General features: G+C 44.0%; 1 protein-coding gene across 1 annotated transcript; it reads right to left on the reverse strand.

The window, feature by feature from the left end:
* Positions 1-944: 944 nt before the first annotated feature.
* Positions 945-5,398, reverse strand: LOC123445387 (actin-histidine N-methyltransferase). The gene is made up of 11 exons (XM_045122362.1): positions 5,249-5,398; positions 4,576-4,698; positions 4,199-4,487; positions 3,555-3,673; positions 3,106-3,238; positions 2,891-2,967; positions 2,603-2,800; positions 2,336-2,525; positions 1,830-2,023; positions 1,642-1,733; positions 945-1,551 (listed from the first exon to the last, which is right to left on the reverse strand). Exons 1-11 carry the CDS (start codon positions 5,324-5,326, stop codon positions 1,437-1,439), a joined length of 1,608 nt encoding a protein of 535 aa, XP_044978297.1. The 5' UTR covers positions 5,327-5,398; the 3' UTR covers positions 945-1,436.
* Positions 5,399-17,562: the final 12,164 nt, after the last annotated feature.

Raw genomic sequence — 17,562 nt, forward strand, 5'->3', positions numbered from 1 at the left:
CCAAAAATGTGCTTGCTCCAGTTCCTTATAATTATTAAAGCATGGAAAAAAAACTCTCAAGAGCAACATGGAGGAAGCCCTGCCGCCCTGCCCACCACGGATATTGACATGTCGTAGTGCAGCAAGCGTCTCGGCGGAAAGGAAGGGCCCGATCCAAGCACGCCAACATGACCACCAAAGCCACTCCCGCGCTTCTCTTCATACTCCACTGCTAAGGAGTTGAACACCAAAATCTTGTAATAGGGGCTGCCCACCCCCCATCTCTCTCTGCTCACACGGCTGCCATGGACACGCCCTCTATCTATCTATCAATATAAAGGTAAGCTACAAGGCATATTCGTGAAAAAAGGGCGCGCGCCTCCCTCGCTGCCATTGCTGCACCACACGATGCAGATGATCTGCAGGCCGCCTCTGGTGACGCTGCCCTTGCTGCCCAGGGTATTCTCCGGTGCATGCGGTGTGCCACTGTCTATTGACCCGGCATGCCGTGTTATGCTGCTTGTGGGAGCCCCCACAGGTGTAGGTTTTAGTGCATATTTGGTTTGGGGCATGGAGTGGAATGTCTATGCTCGGTTCTACAAATATATTGTCACTCTCAGTTAGCTATCGGTGCACTGCCTTTGAACTAGTACGAAACAGAGTTTGCATTTCCATGAACGCAAATGCATGGAGTTGCTCTCTGAACCAATCTCGATCGATCCACATACTGCGCTTCTCCACCAAACTAAACTGAACTTTAGATCCTACCATCTAACGAAGCTACGCTCCTTCGCCCCAAGATCGCCGGGCCACTCCATCCACCTGCCGGCAAACGGATCAGCTGTCACCTGTCGGCAGCAAACTCACCTGCCGCAATGTTCACAACATTGCTCTAGGTTCACAGCAGCAAACATAGCACAAGCAAATTTTCAAGAATATATGGTGGTCTGGTACACTAAATGGTGTAAACTCAATGGCTAGTGATTGCACCACATTGGAGAAACCAATTGAGCATAGCCCAAACACAGGTCAGAAGTAATGCATTCTGATCAACAAGGTGAACAGGCAGCTTTATAGGTCAGCGACATTGCTCCATCACAATAAATTAGCTCAAAGATACCACAGTAGCTTTCTTCTGCCAAAGGAAAGTTTGCATCAACAATCTGGAGTAGCTAGCTTAAAATTTCAAGCCACAAACTGATGCCTGAAATTCGCCCACGTAATTGTTGGCTGATCAAATATATCACGTTGGAGCATCTTCAGTTGGGATGTGTGGTCTTCGTGCCAGCCCTTGCATCCTCCTAAACCACCAGGGTGAATTGCACTGCAACGAAGTACTTCCGTGTTCAACAGCTTCACCACCGTCCGCATGTCAGCTATGGAAGGGACTCCCGACCTACTTCTGGTTCCAGTGTGGTCTCAGCTTATTCAATTAGTGATGAAAGAAACACTTCCAACTAGGAATCAAGCATTGCCAATCCTGAGCCACAAGAAGTAACAATGGACAAAATTATCCTTCTCTGAAGATCCTTGTAGTCCAGCGCCAGCACAACGTCCCAACTCGCACTCTCCCTGCAACAAACCGAATAAATAGTAAGCTCATGTCCAGCACAAAATGAGATACAAAATGTATATGGCTGTTTAAGCATGATAAAGTGGCACCGGTTGTAGTCGTCTGCCTCGCCTAAGCCTTCAAGCATCGGAGTAAATATGCTAACGAGTGTTTCGAGCACCATCCTGTCATTTTCCTTTATCTGAGCACATCAAGGAAAAAGGTCTCGCTTTCAGTTATTTGTCAATCGTACGGCATGCTTCACGCATCATTCAGAAAACCAGAAACAGATTCTTACATCAGCCTCTGGCGTTGATTCGTGGTGATCACAGTTTAGAGCAGCACGGAGATGAGACAACAAGGGCGGAGGCAGGCCATATGTGGGAGGTCCTTGTAATCTGCACAACCATGTCCCACGAACCATATGATTGGTTACACTTGTACTCACAGACTGGGCGGTGCCGTCCTCCTCATGAACAGACGTATCAAGATCTGCACATAATTCAACATTGGTAATATAATCTTGTGCATATTTACTTACTTTCATTCCCAGATAAGGAAAAAGTGCCCAAAATGCAGCAGAGCCTATATAAACTGTGCCTACTCCCTCAGCATTGAAAGGCCCATTGTGTTTACAAAGTAAGTCAAGATCACCAGATGAAGCAACTTAAGTCAATATAAATTAGTCATCAGTGTCACAGATCCAGGGCAACCACCATAACATTGGCAAAGAGAAAGCAGTTGTAACTTCTCTATCTAAAGAGCCGCATATCTTTAAGGAATGATGCTTAGGCAAAACCTTACCCAAAGGTATAACATCGTAAGGGTTGTCTTCTCTTGGTAGGAAGCCATAGAAGGTAATTAGATGTGACCCTGGATGTTTCCCATAACTGAGGAAACATTGGGCTCCTGCTTCGCAAGGTCTCGACAAAGGAAACTTCAAAGACTTTGTAGCTTGATCTACTCGGCCATAGTTAAGAATATGTGGAGTCACCTACATAGAACATGACAAGTCACCCGGAGACAAAAGAAACAATACTTTGGAACCAATTCAGAGATAAAGTTACAAACCGAGTGGTTCATAAGTCCAGCAACAGGAATCAAGCAAGTTGTCAATTTCCCACTACTTAAAACAACCATCATACTATTAGAATACCATAATTCACATGCCCACAGAAAATTGTCCCAAGAGAATATGTCTTGTTGGAATATCTCAGGAAACTTGGTGGATAGCATTGGGAATAACTCATCGTACTGCTGGCGCAAATGCTGAAATAAAGAACAAAAAATTGCTTCATACCATTACCAGCTGAACAGTAATCCCTAGAATTAAAGCAAAGCATTTTCCAAGGGTATTACCTGCCTAGCTTGCATTAACTCGTCAAAAAGTAGGGTACCTTCTAGTGCAGCAAGTGCATCAATTCCGAAACTCAAGCCTGTAGATGCACATGATAGAATAATTTTTTAACTTAGCACATTGTAAAACTTCAGCCTCCAAGCCTCCCAAGGTCCCATGGAGGGCTGACATATACAAGCGTGGAGTTGCTTTACGGATGACAATTAACTACTAATACCTGTATTGAAATTTGACGGAAGTGTCTCAAAGAACATCTTAAATTTTGAAGATGGATTATGCCGCTCTCTCATGCTCCACAACAATAGCATAGTTTCAGTGGTGATGCTATTCACATCTTTCAACGCAAGAAACTGCAAAATATAGCAAAGTCTTCATAACTGAACAACCAGAAACTCTAACATTCGGGCATTGAAAATCAACTCAAAAAAGCAAATTATTGGCGGCAATGGACAAACAATCATCAGACTTCACTTGATAAAATATGCCAAGCAAGTGTATTAATTTTAACTAGAACCAGATTCATTTTGTGCTGAACATCCAACTGCAGCAAGAAACCGAGCAATAATATAGAGGGTTCCATGGTAGCTAGCCTGAACTTTTGCTGTCACGAATGAGGAACTGTGGGTGTTTTAGGGAATGCGGAAATGAGATTATTGACGAACATACCATATCAGACTGACAGAGAAGTTCCTCAGATATGATAAGGGACTCTGGAATTTCAAGTGCAATGTCGCCCACACCTATATCTTCAGATGCTAGCATTCCTCTCCCAGCTCCTTCAAAAACTATAATTTTCAGGATCAGTTAAGAAATAGCATAGCACTGAATATCTATCAACATGACAATAGGTTGTTCATTGAAGGGGGCTCCCGCTGAGCAAACAAGTCAGTTTGGAGAACTAAATTCTAGTATAATAAGCACCACAGACTTATATGTAGAATTTCAGTTACATCCATTAATTCCTATAACTCAATTATATGGTTGTTTATCATGCCAACCCATAAATCTGTACTCCCTCCGATCCATATTAACTGACGTAAAATTACTTTGGATCGGAGGGACTAGTAAGTTTCTATTAACCTAAATGTTATCATCACTTTTTTGCTAAAATAGCATGAAAGATAGAGATTTTATAAGAAACTGCTGTTTACGCAAACACGATTAATAGAAAGATAAAACTTTATTATGTTATACATAGAAAGAACACATCATCCAGACTTTCTTGTGGAAAAAAAAATTCAATGGGCTGAGTGGAGCACATAACACTAATGATCCAGATTAGTACAGAATGAAGAATTATGGAGACTTACATGCTATCTGCAATTTACTTTTAACACCATGCTGCTCCCCCCATTTAAGAAGAGAATCCTCGGTTTCATGGCTCTGTGTTTGAAGTGCCATTTGATGATTATCTGTCAATCCCACAGATCTGAGCCTAACAAGTATCTCATCCACTAGTACTTGCAGTACTCCCTTGGCACCATCATTGGCAGCTACAAGCAATGTGTTGATGGTTTTGAGAAGCAGATTCAGAGACTCAAGTTCATTCCGTGCAGAAAATGGGCCATAATCATCATCCCCAGCGAAATAAAGCTCTAGCTGCGGTAAATCAACACATCGAAATTGCTAAGTACTGAGAAGTTCAGCAAGTCAATAATGATGATTTAAGCAACTCAACATTTAGTACCTCATCCATATGAGCTACCCTAGCAGCATGAGTCATCTGATCAAGTAATTTGCAGGCATCAGCTGCAGAAGAAGAGGTTGGCACTTGAAATACACAGGATAGTTTCCTATTCTCCAAAAATTTCTGCATTCACAGAAAAAATAAATTTGGTGAGAAATACAAGCTGTCAAACTGACTGACCACAGGAGATCCAAACACACAAGAGACTTGCACTTGCACGGTTATAAAATAGAGAACAATGACAGATCTTACTCATAAAAAAAAGGAATATAAACAGAGCGCTTTGACATGAAAATTCAGACTGCAATACAAGTGAAGAAACAAATCCACATATGTAACCGCACAAATCGAGACCTGTTCATCAAATATTAACATGCCAACACCACAGAAAGACAGGCATTACCGGTAAACTACCATTACTGACCAACATTGCAGTATCGTCAGCACAGGGGCACACATAAGACACAAATCGATTATATTTCTGCCTGATTAAACTATGAGCGGCAAGCCCGCACTTCATTAATCCACTCCGACTGTATGGTTCGTATCTCTGGAAAACTAGCGCAGTTACCATAAAACGAAGAACACTTTGTTTGTCCTGCTCCGGGGGTCGTAATTACTGAACCCGACCTAAAGAAGAGAAATGTCGATACGAGCGCATCGCATGTCGAACCTTCTTATCATGGCGCAGGGGGTCCTCCGCCGAGGGAGGAGGCAGGCGAACCACCAACACATCCGCCGCCGCCGCCATGGTCGCCGCCGCTCCTCTCCGGGACAGACCTGGGTGGGCTTTGGGGCGAAAGAGGACGGGTAGATTTCCCTGCTTGCCGGGATGCCCTACGGCCCATTTGTGCTAATAACCAACCAGGCCAGGCCATCCCGACTATCTAGTGGGCCGCCCGGTGTGTCATTTCGGCCCTCACTCAACCAGGCCTGGCTAATCCTTTCCGTTCGGCTCCGTTCCCGTTTATTCATGCCGCCGGTTGCGAACCGCACGCACGCTATCCTCCGAGGCTCCGACAAACAAAGCAACTAATCACTTTGTATCATAATAACTAGCAAAAGGACCGTGCGTTCTAACGAGAAAAAATAATATCATACATTTTTAATTAAAGAATTTAGATAAAGAAATTAAAGGAAAGAGAGAGTAGTAGTGCACAGCCCATTAGGCGTGCCAAGGCCCAGCCTTACCCATTCCTAAATCCCCTAACCTAGCCCGATCTTCAGCCCCCCGTCCTCTCCTCCACCTCGCGACGCTAGGGGAGAGAGCCCCACAAGATCCCCAATTTCCCCGACTCCCCCTTCCAATGACGCCCGCACTCCCCTCCTCCTCTGCTCCTCCACTGCCTCCCATCTCTGCACCTCGCGACCACCTCCCATGGTGTGCTGCTGCGAGGTCGGCCTACGTGGCCAGTCTCCGGCAAGACTTACCCCGCCGGTTGCCTGAATCCTCTAACCCCGACGCCCCCACCTCCACGTATGCATTGCTGGCGCCAGCCCCTTTCCTTCGCCCCGAGCCCCCTCGGTCTCGCGGCTCCACCTCTGTTCACGTCATCCCAATTTCTTCTTCTCGAATTTGTTCCTCTGTTGATTTCCGTTGCCTCTTGTAAAATCACCAAGGCGCATGTATATAAAGTGATGCAATTATCTGTGAAGTATCGATGTGGGATTATGAGGGCAGAAGCGATAGCCCTCTCGTTCGTTTTCTGTCAGCCCAGGTGCGTTTCTCTTATCCAATGCCATAAGGGGCTCTCTGCAAAAATGAAACGTTTTCGTGTTCGTAACACATAAAAAGGTACTGCGGTTTAATTACCTAAAAGACAGGTTTTTTTTTTAAAACGGCAGCGGCGGGTTTTCCGACAGAAGCAATAGTCTCTTTATTATTAGATAAAGATATATGACATTTTAACAGTTCATTTAAACTGCTAAAAGGTTATATATTATTGGTACAAAGATAGTAGTTTGCAAGCGCTTCTTTGAAGAGCTTTTCAATGATTACTCTTACGCATCATCAGTTAGCGTATTTTCAGTCACCGTCATGTATCACATTTTTAGCATTTTATTTTTGGATTTTATTTTTCATTTAATTCTTTCGCAAGTGTTTTCTGTTTTATTATGTTGTTTTTTTCCAGTTTTTTTGGTGCTTTGGTTTTTTACCGTCTTTCTTAGCTTCTTAACCAAAAAAAATAAAAAAATCATCAAAAAACGCTTCTTCTTTTTTAAATTCGACGTTTTTTCTTACACGAGAGGCACATTCGGCTTCTCAAAAAGGGAAAAATGTGATTTTTGTTTTTTTCTTTCTCAGGCATGGTTTTGATTTCGCGAGAGGTACGGTTTTGCTTCCGCATGAGGCATGATCTTACCTCTCAGAAACGAGAAAAACACACATTTTTTATTTCTTTTCTTCCGCAAGACACACGATTTTGTTTGTGTGAGAGGCACTGTCATGCCTCTTATAAAACATAAAGGAAATACATTTTTTATTTTTTGTTTCTTTTTCAAAAGGCACGGTTTTGCTTCCGCAAGAGGCAAGGATTTGCTTTCACGAGGGGCATGGTCGTGCCTCTTGGAAACAAGAAAAATATATTTTTTGTTTTTTCTTTCGCGAGAGGCACGATTTGCTTGAGCGAGAGGTGCGGGTTTGCTTCCATGAGAGGCCCAGAAAAAAATGCGTGTTTTCCGTGAGAGGCTTAGTTTTTTCACCCGGTTTTTTCGTCCTTTTTTTCGTAAAAAAAAATCGTCAAAACCGATCAACATGACATCTTGTTTTGAAAATCCTGATGTGTGAAATCCAACGATGAAAACGGTTAGGGATTTAGACGCACGGTTTAAAAGATATTTATTTTTGAAAATATGGATCTACGAAAGAAAAGACTCTATGTTATAATGTTTTAGAAATATCCATTGTGCATTTTAATATTGTTTGTTGTGTACACAAAAATGTGCATTGTGTAAAAATGTTAAACATGTATTTTAAAAAATGTTCATTGTTTATTAAAAAGGTAATTGTATATTCTCAAAAAGTTCACCATGTATTTAAAAATGTGCATCATGCAGTTTCCAAAAATGTTCATCTTGTACTATGAGAATATTATCCTTTAGTTTACATAATTAAAAAGTTTTCATAGTGTAACACATAATTATTTTTCATGTATTAAATTTTTTTCATCATGCTTCTTCAAAATGGTTCTTGGTGTATTGAAAATATGATTGCCTTATATAAAAAGAATGATCACTGTGTATTTCAAAAAATTATTCTTGTACTAAAATATTATTCTTGTACTAAAGAAATATCGGAAAGTCTCACCTCGCACCGCTGACCTGGTTGATCTATCCGTCGCCTCCTCGTCCATTGGTCTCGCCTCCATCTGACGGACGAAATCATGCCCGCGCCCAGCGATCTGGCCGCGACCTTTTCCTGAAACTGGAGCATTGTTTCAGGAACGGGGGCTGAAGTTGGGGCTCCTCACCTGTTCCTGCGCCCCGCGGTGACAAGCCTGCCGAAGTCCGGCAAACCGCAGCCGCCGTCGGTCCATGGCCCCATAGCCGGACGCCTACCTCACGCTGCGCCGTCAGCCGCTGTGCCGGCTCGCCCCGCCTCGCCCTAGGTCAGCCCTCGCTTTCCTACCCCTCTACTTCCTCTCCCGCTCCTCTAACCTTGCAGCCATTCATCCACTCTCCAGTTTTCTGCAACGCGGTCGTTGTTTTCTGCAACGCGACTGTTGTTTCAGGAATTGGAGAAATTGTTTCTACAACCCGTTCGTTGTTTCAGAAATTGTTTCTACAACACGGTCGCAGAAAGACGAAGGAAAAAAATTCTGCAACAAAGCGATTGTTTCTAAAACTCGATCTTTGTTTCAGGAATTAATGGGTTCAAAGTTTATTTTTACAACAAAGCGATTGTTTCTGCAACTCAACCGTCGTTTCAAGAATCACTTGGTACCGACCGGAGGCCCGCACGCGAATCGGACGGATGCATGTGTAGATCAAACCACCATCGAGGTGGCGGGTCCGCCGGTTGACATGTAGCAGCCCCAAGAAATACTCATTTATATATAAATGTTTCATACATATTCTAAATAAAATATGGGTAATCATCCCCTTCAACGGGGTGATTTTTTGGATCTCATCATTCACCTCGCTCGCTCAACACGTGTCTCATGTGATATGTCGCTAGCTCTAGACTATTTTGTTGACAACTTCTGCAACATCATCAATGTGGTGTAGGTTTTTTAACATTAACTAAGTTGCAGAAAGACGACGGAAAAATAAGTACTGCAACAAAGGCTATGTTGGGAAAAAATCTGCAACATAATTTCAGTTGCAGTAAAAAGTTATGAATAAAAAAAAAACTGCAAACAAAACCCGTGTTGCAAAAAAACGCAACAAAACCTCAGTTACAAAAAAATGCAACGAAACCATTGCAGTGATGGAAGACATCGATGCGTCAGATCTAACAGGTAACAGATCTAAACATCGATGGTTAGAAAATTGGGCCTGGGTGGGCCGGGGTGTTCCTGGCCCGTATAGCCCAGGTTTGCCGAAGCCGATCCCAAATCGAACCGCCCTCCCTTTTACTCGACCCCCTTCTCTCTCCGCCGCCGCCCCCTCCCACTTCGCCCTAGCAACTCTGGCGGCAGGCGAGCGAGCAGAGATGAGCGCCGCTGCTCCTCCCCTCCAAGCCTCTTTACTCCGGCTGGGAATTTAGCATTCCAGCGAGAAGGGCAGAGGTGGACGCCTGGGGTGGCCCACGCGGTTGATCTAGCCGGGTGTCCATGGCGAATGGCGGCTGCAGCGGCGACAACGCAGGAGACCTATGTGGCCTGCCTGCCCGCAGAGCGTCTGCTCTATGAGAGCGAGTAGGTAAGCCCCCATCCCTCCTACGACCAACGTGCTTGTTCACGTAGTGCTTCGGCGTTGCCGCCGTTGCGTGGGAGCGATTCGGGTCTCATGTTGGTTTGATGTGGGAGAGGCGGGAGATTACCAGGTTGCTTGCTTGTATAATACCAGCCGCTTGGATTATCGGGAGATTTCCATGTTCTAAAGTCTGTTGATGTCGTAGCTTTATTAATGCCAAACTATGGGGATGTTCCTGCCGGCCACGGCTTCAGTGTATATGGCCCTTTGCAGATTAATTCGACATGTATGTTCCATTGTGTGATTCGCGAATGATCATGGAACTTATTTTTGGGATAATAATGTCGCAATGTGTTGGAGAGGTGAATTTGAAACTCTAGGTCTTGTGGCTGGTATCTATCTATCCGGGGTTTAGAAAAATTAGAGACCTTTGCTCTGAGAACAGAGATGATTTTCGAAGTCTTGCTGTTCCTGGGTTTGATTTTGTTGAGAATTGAGATTGTTCCGGGAAAACATCTCGAAACTTTGCTGATCCTGAAGGTTAATAGTGAATATATGAATATATTTTTCCTGTTTTTGTCATCTCCGGAAGGGTAATTAATGCTTTGCCCGTTAACTTACGAAATGTTAGTCCAAAGTTGTCGCAAATTCCATACCCTACGAGAAAAATGAACATATCATTAGATTCAAAAAATAAACTTTCTTCTGACTTTAGTTGCTAATAGCCTGCCCATACTGGTCTTTTCAATATTGTTGTAATGGCTCTTCGACCACTTGTGCCATTCCATGGAGACAATTATTTCTACGTGCTGTTGCGCCACCGACTACAAGCCCAGTTCACGCTTGCTTCTATAATGAGCATTTGAATACGCTGCATCTCTCTGTTTTCTGTCACCCCCGTGCTCCTCATTGGTGATGGGATGATCTGGTGTCACATGCATCTTCCAGATTTAGGAACATGTCTGCACAATTGCTTGATTATTATTGTTTCTGATTAGTTTTACAAGTGTTGTGTGCCTATTCAAATCGTGTTGCTCTGCTATGCTCTTGATGCGCTGATAGAGTGGATTGACCATACTCTGCATTGATTATGCAGGAGGATTTGGAAGGAGTGACGCGTGTTCTCTTGGATCCAAGCACTCTAAGCAATGATTGAGCGGTTGCTCTTTCAACATATTCTATTAGCGAGGATGGCAAGTGAAACTTGGAGCGACTGGATCACTATTCCTATCATGCATTGTAGACATGATGCATTGAACATATGCCTGACAAATTGTCCTTGGTAAGTAGTTGCTACTTGCTATCGCACGTTAGTAAAATAGTTTTTTTGTTGTCCAAACAGTACTGCTCAGTACTTCCATGTTGGTTCTTTTAATGAAATCCTACATGTGGAAGTTCTCATCTATAGTTGGGCGCATGATTGGAAAAGGGTTTCAAACTTGAAGAAACTTCATTGTTTGGATGTCCATGTAAAATACCAGGAAGCAAATGATATAAGTTGATAATATTTTAGGTGTATGCACCACAAAATCCTCAATGTAGCACATATGAGATCTTCACAGGGGATGCACATGTGTGGATACCTTTGAACGGCTATGCTGGAATATTTACTTAAGATTCCAAAAATACGATTTGTGGAAGTTTCAAGATACCAAGCAGTATTGTAATCTCAAAGTGAAAAAATTTGTGCATGGTTTATATATTCAGTGCCTTACTGGCAATAACATGATTGCTAGGCAATTCTCTTCCGATGTAGGTAGTCTGTGTTCATCCCTAACCCATGTATGTGATGTGCTTATGTGAGAACGAGATTACCAAGTGTATGGGTGTTGAAAATGTGTTCTGCACATTAGCAGATCATGTTGATGTACATGGGTTTAGTTCTTATATGAACATGAGCTGATTTTCTTATCTCTGCTAAGGAATTCTGCTTGTACGAGTTTCAATGTTTTTATGTTCTGTGCGCTCTGACCGATCGATGCCCTTCTGTGAGAAGAAAGAAAACCATTCATTCCTAGCTGTGTACGTGTGCTGCCTCCTATTTGCATAGAATGCTTATTCATGACCTCAACTAGGTCATAGATGTTGTTGTACCTTACCTCAACTAGGCTCATCCCATCTTTTCTCCAAGCTCGAGTCCATGATTTCTTGTTTTGTTCTTTGATTTGACCTCTAGATTATTTGTTATTTCTCTTGTGTGCAGCAGGATTCGATTCGGTATAGCACAATTGCCGACGCACACGACAAGGGGTCCATTGTGCCAAACACCTTGGCGTTGCTTCCGTGCGACGGCAGAACGGCTACATAAACAGCCATGGTGAGCTCCTGTCCGTTGCCTCGAGTGGTTGCTTTGAGCTCGTTGTGGCCATCATGACATTGCTATGTCTGATTAGGCTGCTATAGTCCATCATTGCCAATCTTGCATAACGATGGGGCTACTGTTTTTGTTTTTTTGTTCGTTTATCTGTCTTGTTATTATCATATGCTGCCACTAGCCTAGAAACCTGTTGAATATATTGCAGTAAAAAAAAGAACTTGCTGAATATATATATTTCTTGAGCAGCAACTGATAGAATATATATAGCTCATATTCATGTTAGTTCCCTTCCCACTGAAAGTTTGAAACACTTCTTCATATTGAACAACCAGGCAACACACCTAAATATATAGGCACATATGTATGTAGTTTTCCATCACACACATGGAGCAGTCTTATTTGTTTTGGGATGTAGTATAAACCACTTAATTTGATCCCTGTCTGCCTTCATGTATATATGTGCTCTACGTACCATTCATGATATGCACTTGCATCCTCAACTCATGTTGGTCTTGTTTCATTTCCAAGGATGCCTTCCTACTCCTATTAGTTTTAGTGTCATGCGGCCTTGTTTCTAGGATGATGAAATTCCAAATATCTGGCTACAGTGCGCTACTCTTTTGACACTCATTTTATATCACTATAGTGTTCATACGACATGGAGGGTCAGTAAGATTGCCATGGATGTTGTAAGTTTGCTTGTCATGCCTTTCTTACCCATCCAGTATGTATCTCACTTCGTTCATTTAGAAAAGACATTTTTGACAGCGTCATGAGAAGTTGTCTTGAGCAGAGCGGCACGAAGAATTGCCATATCGGTCAATAGGTGGAAGCAGGCGAGCCGAAAGGCATAGTAGGTTGAGCTAGAGTCGGTGTGTTGCCAATAGAAGGAGTCATGGTAGTCGAGGGAGATGGGTCTTCAGAAGAATCACGCGGACGACAAATGTGGTAAAGACGAAGATGAGGGGGATCACCGAAGAAGCCTCAGGGACGAGTGAGGTGAGGTTAGCCTTAGGTAACGAACGAGCTGGGGAAGCAGTAGGTGACGATGGCATGGGGTCTACATTAGTAGGACAGAAATACACGATGGGATGGGTGGACGAGGACAATATATGAGTGGTAGGTGTTTTGGGAAAATTGAGGAAAGAAATATCCTCAATGGGACGATGGACATGCATAGAAAGGATGTGCTCATCACTGTACCTAGCAGTCAGTTTGATGCGTTTCATAGGGGGCAAAAAGAACGTACCAAACACAACTTAACAATCGAGCGTTAAGTAGCCATGAGAATGACCAAAAAACGCTAGAGAAATGTCACATGTTGATGCGATAGGTGGAAATAGAAACAATCTCAACCCAAATGTGAGGCTAAAGAGAGGCGACGTTCATCAAAGCCCCGAGCCGCCTCAAGAGGTGACAATGCTTGCGCTCATCAACACCATTGTGAGCATGAGCACCAAGCACTAGGGCATGAGAACTGAGCAAGTGTGCCCTGCTCAACAAGGTATCCACACAACAAATGAGAGATATACTGGCGAGTAAGCATGACGACTGATTACAGATAGATAAGACCTCACTATAAGAACACAAATATATCCATTTGTGTCGAGAGAAATCATCTATAAAGATAATATCAGTAGCGACGGCCTCCTTTCGAGGGAAAGGGAGCTGGATCCCAAACATGAGAGTGGACAAGATTGAAGGTACGTTGAGACGCAGTCTTGGTATTACTATGAGGATAACATACTTAACATGTTTACCAAGCCGACAAACCTGGTTGTCTAAAAAGACACACTGTGAGAGACAGATCCAAGATGACCATATTGAAATAAGGATGAGGAATGAGAGCCACACAAGTGACCAAGACGATGATGACACATAGAGCTGATTGTCTAGGTAGAGGCGAAGGCGAAGGGACTAGCGATGGTGGTAATAGAGGAAAGGTGAAGCCAGCCAAGCTCCCAGAGGCCCCGAGAGTAACAGCGCGAAGGACCAATACCAAGTAGAGCACCCGTGTGATGATCCTAAGTTGGAACAAGAGTCGTAGTCGAAAGTGCTCTACAAGTAGAGTCAATAGTCTAACCACCTGAATGAAATGAAGTCAGCACACCTGTTTTTTTTTTCTTCTACTACTCTTCCTTTTACATAACTAGCTTCATCTTACAAAAGAAGAGAGCAACAGAGCATGTAAGATCAGTGTATAGGGTGACACGTGCATCCGCCCCAGAGAAGCCAGTCGAAGGTACATGCTGTCCAGTTTGAGGTCCAACGGTGAAGTCCGCCGTTGAGGTCTGGTGTGTAGTAAAACAGGGAGCAAAGACCATGACGTATAGTAGCGGACGTCCCGAAGATTGCGGTTGGGCGACAACCAGTAGGAGATGGGGATGAGCCGTGACCTCCTGGACCGGCAAAGTGCGAACCTCCAATACATGGCGGGGAGGCGCGACCTCCTGAAGATGTTGGAGAAGTAGTTTGTAGTTGCAAGCATGATGCCTCAACCACAATAGGCGAGCATGATGGTGGTAGCTCGAAAAGGGCACGATGGAAACGATTGCCAGTGGGAATTCAACATGACAAGAGATGCCTGGATGACGAAAGAGACGATCTCGATCTGGAGGCAACAGAGCGTCGACGAATCGTTGAGAAAGACATCATCGCGTGTAGAGGAGGTAGGGTTGCACATGAGCGTACTAGCTTGAGAAAAATTGATCGGAAACTTAGATCGAGATTGATTACTAGAAGGGGACGGGTTGAAGCCCATGTAAGAACGCACGATACACGGAGTACTTGAACGATGCGTGTCCTTCTATAGAAGACGATCTATATGTCATCTTGAAGGGTGATGTTGCTCAAAGGATGACACATGTAGACCGTGATGACTTGCACCACCGGCGCATCGATGATATCTTGGATCTATGAATGGTTTGCCGTGGGAAGATGGGCACTAAAGAGTACGGGCGGGAGGAGTTGGATGGACTGTCCTTCGGCCATCTATTGGTCTAGAAAGGGTCAAATTTGCATTGTCAGGAAGTATGGGTGATGAACTTGGATTGTTCATATGGGTGATGAACTTGGATTGTTCCTTGTTTACGACAGGGATTGGAAACTTGGCCCAACAACAATAGGAGTGCCTCTATCACAACCATCAAATTTGCAACGCATAACCGAGGATGCTAATGTCTAGTCTGCCTGCATTGCCTGCTGTTGACTCTGTTGGTCCCTCTCCAAATGAAAACAAGAATGCACTTCTCGATTGCCGCAAGTGACCATGAAGTTAGTTGCCATGTGATGGCATGAAAAATTGGGATGGAGAGAAGCACCATTCTATGGGGTCGGTCTGTGGCTCAGCATTGCATGGATGACGGCTTGGTACTATAAGGATAGCGAGTTAGTTGGCCCAATCGAGCGATTTATGAGTTTAGTCAGGCTCGTACGTCGGGGCAGCAACCTCAAATATTTGGTGCAACATTTGTGGTCTGCGGACGATCGTTTCGTGCAGCAAGGGCTACAAGGTGTTGAGTCGTGCCATTTTGGAACTCAAGGAAGAGGAGGATTGAGGCAGTTGATCTACCAACGTTGATTGGAGAGCCCATGCGCGAAGCTTGTTGGGCGGTGCTATTAAGGTTTGTGTAAAGCCTCCCTTTAGTCATCATGCTTTTTACAACACCATGCATGTGTCTTGAGCAGTGCAAAGGAGTTCATACGACTTACAATTGCACTTCTGTGGAGTTATTTTTGGGATTGGAAGACAACCTTACTTCAGGGGATTCTTGTAAGAAGCCACCTTGCTAGAGGTTATTGATTGTAAGCAACCCCGTGTCGGTCAAGGACCTTCCCTTGGTGTGGGGGGGGAAGAAAGTGACATGTGTGATGGCATACCATGAGGGCAAAACTGGGACGAGGCACTCGGCTCGGGGTTCCTCTTTGCAAGTTCAAGCTAAGAGAAGGTAGAGGATGGCGGGGTGTGCTGCTCTTGGTAGTGTTTTCTTTGCTTCCCCATACCTCCCGTGCACTCTCCGTTCCTGTCGATGTGGCTTGGTGTCCTTACCTTGTTTGTGAGTTTGTGTGCCACGAACTTGATGTTGCATTACATGTTCCCTTGCTGGGCATCGCTGGTCTTGGCGGTAGGTAGGGTCGTGCACTTGGGCGCTCTGCGTCCTTGCGTGAGACGGGGGCGGTGCCAACTGCTCGTACTCTTGCTCCACCGTTGGTGGTGCTGGAGCTTTGGCTATGCTGACAACCTGCATGGGAGCGCATGATGTAGAACAAGGCAGCGTACATAGCAACTCACAGACATGCAAAGGATGCCTAGTCAGATAGACAGAAGTGGACAGGACATGGGAAGTGTGGGGGATGGAGTGAAAATGCCACTGGGAGTGACAGTCGCCGTCAGCCTTTGGACCTAGAGCCGAGCGACGAGGGGATGGTGATAGGGGAAGCAAGGAAGAGACAGGAAGAGGGAAATTGGAGGAAAAAGGCATCATCCTTCATCCTATGCATTTGCGTCAGCCGTGATGGTGGACGGTTGTGGTTGGATCTAGGGGTGGATTAACGAGCTGCTCGGCTCGTTAAGGCTCAGCTCGTTAAGCTCGTTTTAAGCTTGGCTCGGTTCGTTTTAAGCTCGTTAAGCTCATGAGTGCTCGCGAGTGCTCGTTAACAGATTCTGATGTGTTACGGTCTACATGATGAGTGTGTAGATATGATTTTTAAGAAGAAAAATGATGACTACAACAAGAAATGTACTAGTTTGTTGCCTCCTATGTAGATTAGATTGAGTAGATGGACTGAGGTGCTATAAAAAAATTGTCACCAAAGACAAAAATGTGCGTTGTAAAGTTACTTGTTAAGCTTAACGAGCTACTCATGAAACTCATTAGCTCGTTCATTAAGCTCGTTAAGCTTAACGAGCTGATATCAATGATCGACTCTGTTCATTAAGAAGTGAGCCATGAGCTCAACGAGCCGAACTATCGAGCGCTCATTAAGCTCGCGAGCTACGAGCTTTTGATCCAGCCCTAGTTCGATCCGTTGTTCTCCCGCTCCAACTAGGATTTTTTCAAACAACATTTGGCTTCTAAAATACACGAATGTTCAGTTTGTGAGTTCCTCAGCTTGCTGCCTTATTATTCAGTGCTTATTTTCAAATAGTGCAAGCTTCAACTCATTCATCACGGTGATCCTTGTGAGTTGTTTTCCACATACTGCCCTTCTTCTACGCAGCTTTACTAATTTTTGAACAAAAAATGAACCAAATAAACTAACAACTGGCTCAAGCCTCTGCTTTCTAGTAGTAATACAGGGGAAGTCGGTTCCTATACAAACAGACCATGCAGCTCTAGCAGCTGCTGGTACATGCAAAAGCCAAATTGACTACTGCTGTTTTACATGTATGCCCTTACTAAGGAAGCTTCAGTCGACATACCACTAGTCTAGGACTCCCTAGCTAAAGTGAATACAGTACAACACAAGGATTACTACTGCCAACAGTATCTTCTATGATGGAATTATTGTCTACTGCGTTGTGTCCTCCACTGTTTAGCTTTATGGTATCTTGTGTGCAATGCGGTTCTTAGTTTTTGCCGTAGATAATGTCAGCTCAACCTTTCCCCACCTTTATTTATTTAGCTCTGCAACTGCATCTTTGAAAATGTGTCATGCCTCATTGTTCTCTATAATCTTTTTAGTATTGCAATGTTTTGGTCTAGGCAAGAAACAGGTTTTAGATATGCTTCTAGTGGTTTGCGGAACTGTTGTATTGTTGAGGCCAGGGAGGGCTTCGAACAAAGTATGATGTAATGGTGTTTCATCTATTA

This window comes from Hordeum vulgare, chromosome 3H (genome assembly GCF_904849725.1).
Source record: "Hordeum vulgare subsp. vulgare chromosome 3H, MorexV3_pseudomolecules_assembly, whole genome shotgun sequence".
In the NCBI taxonomy this organism is placed as follows: Eukaryota; Viridiplantae; Streptophyta; class Magnoliopsida; order Poales; family Poaceae; genus Hordeum; species Hordeum vulgare.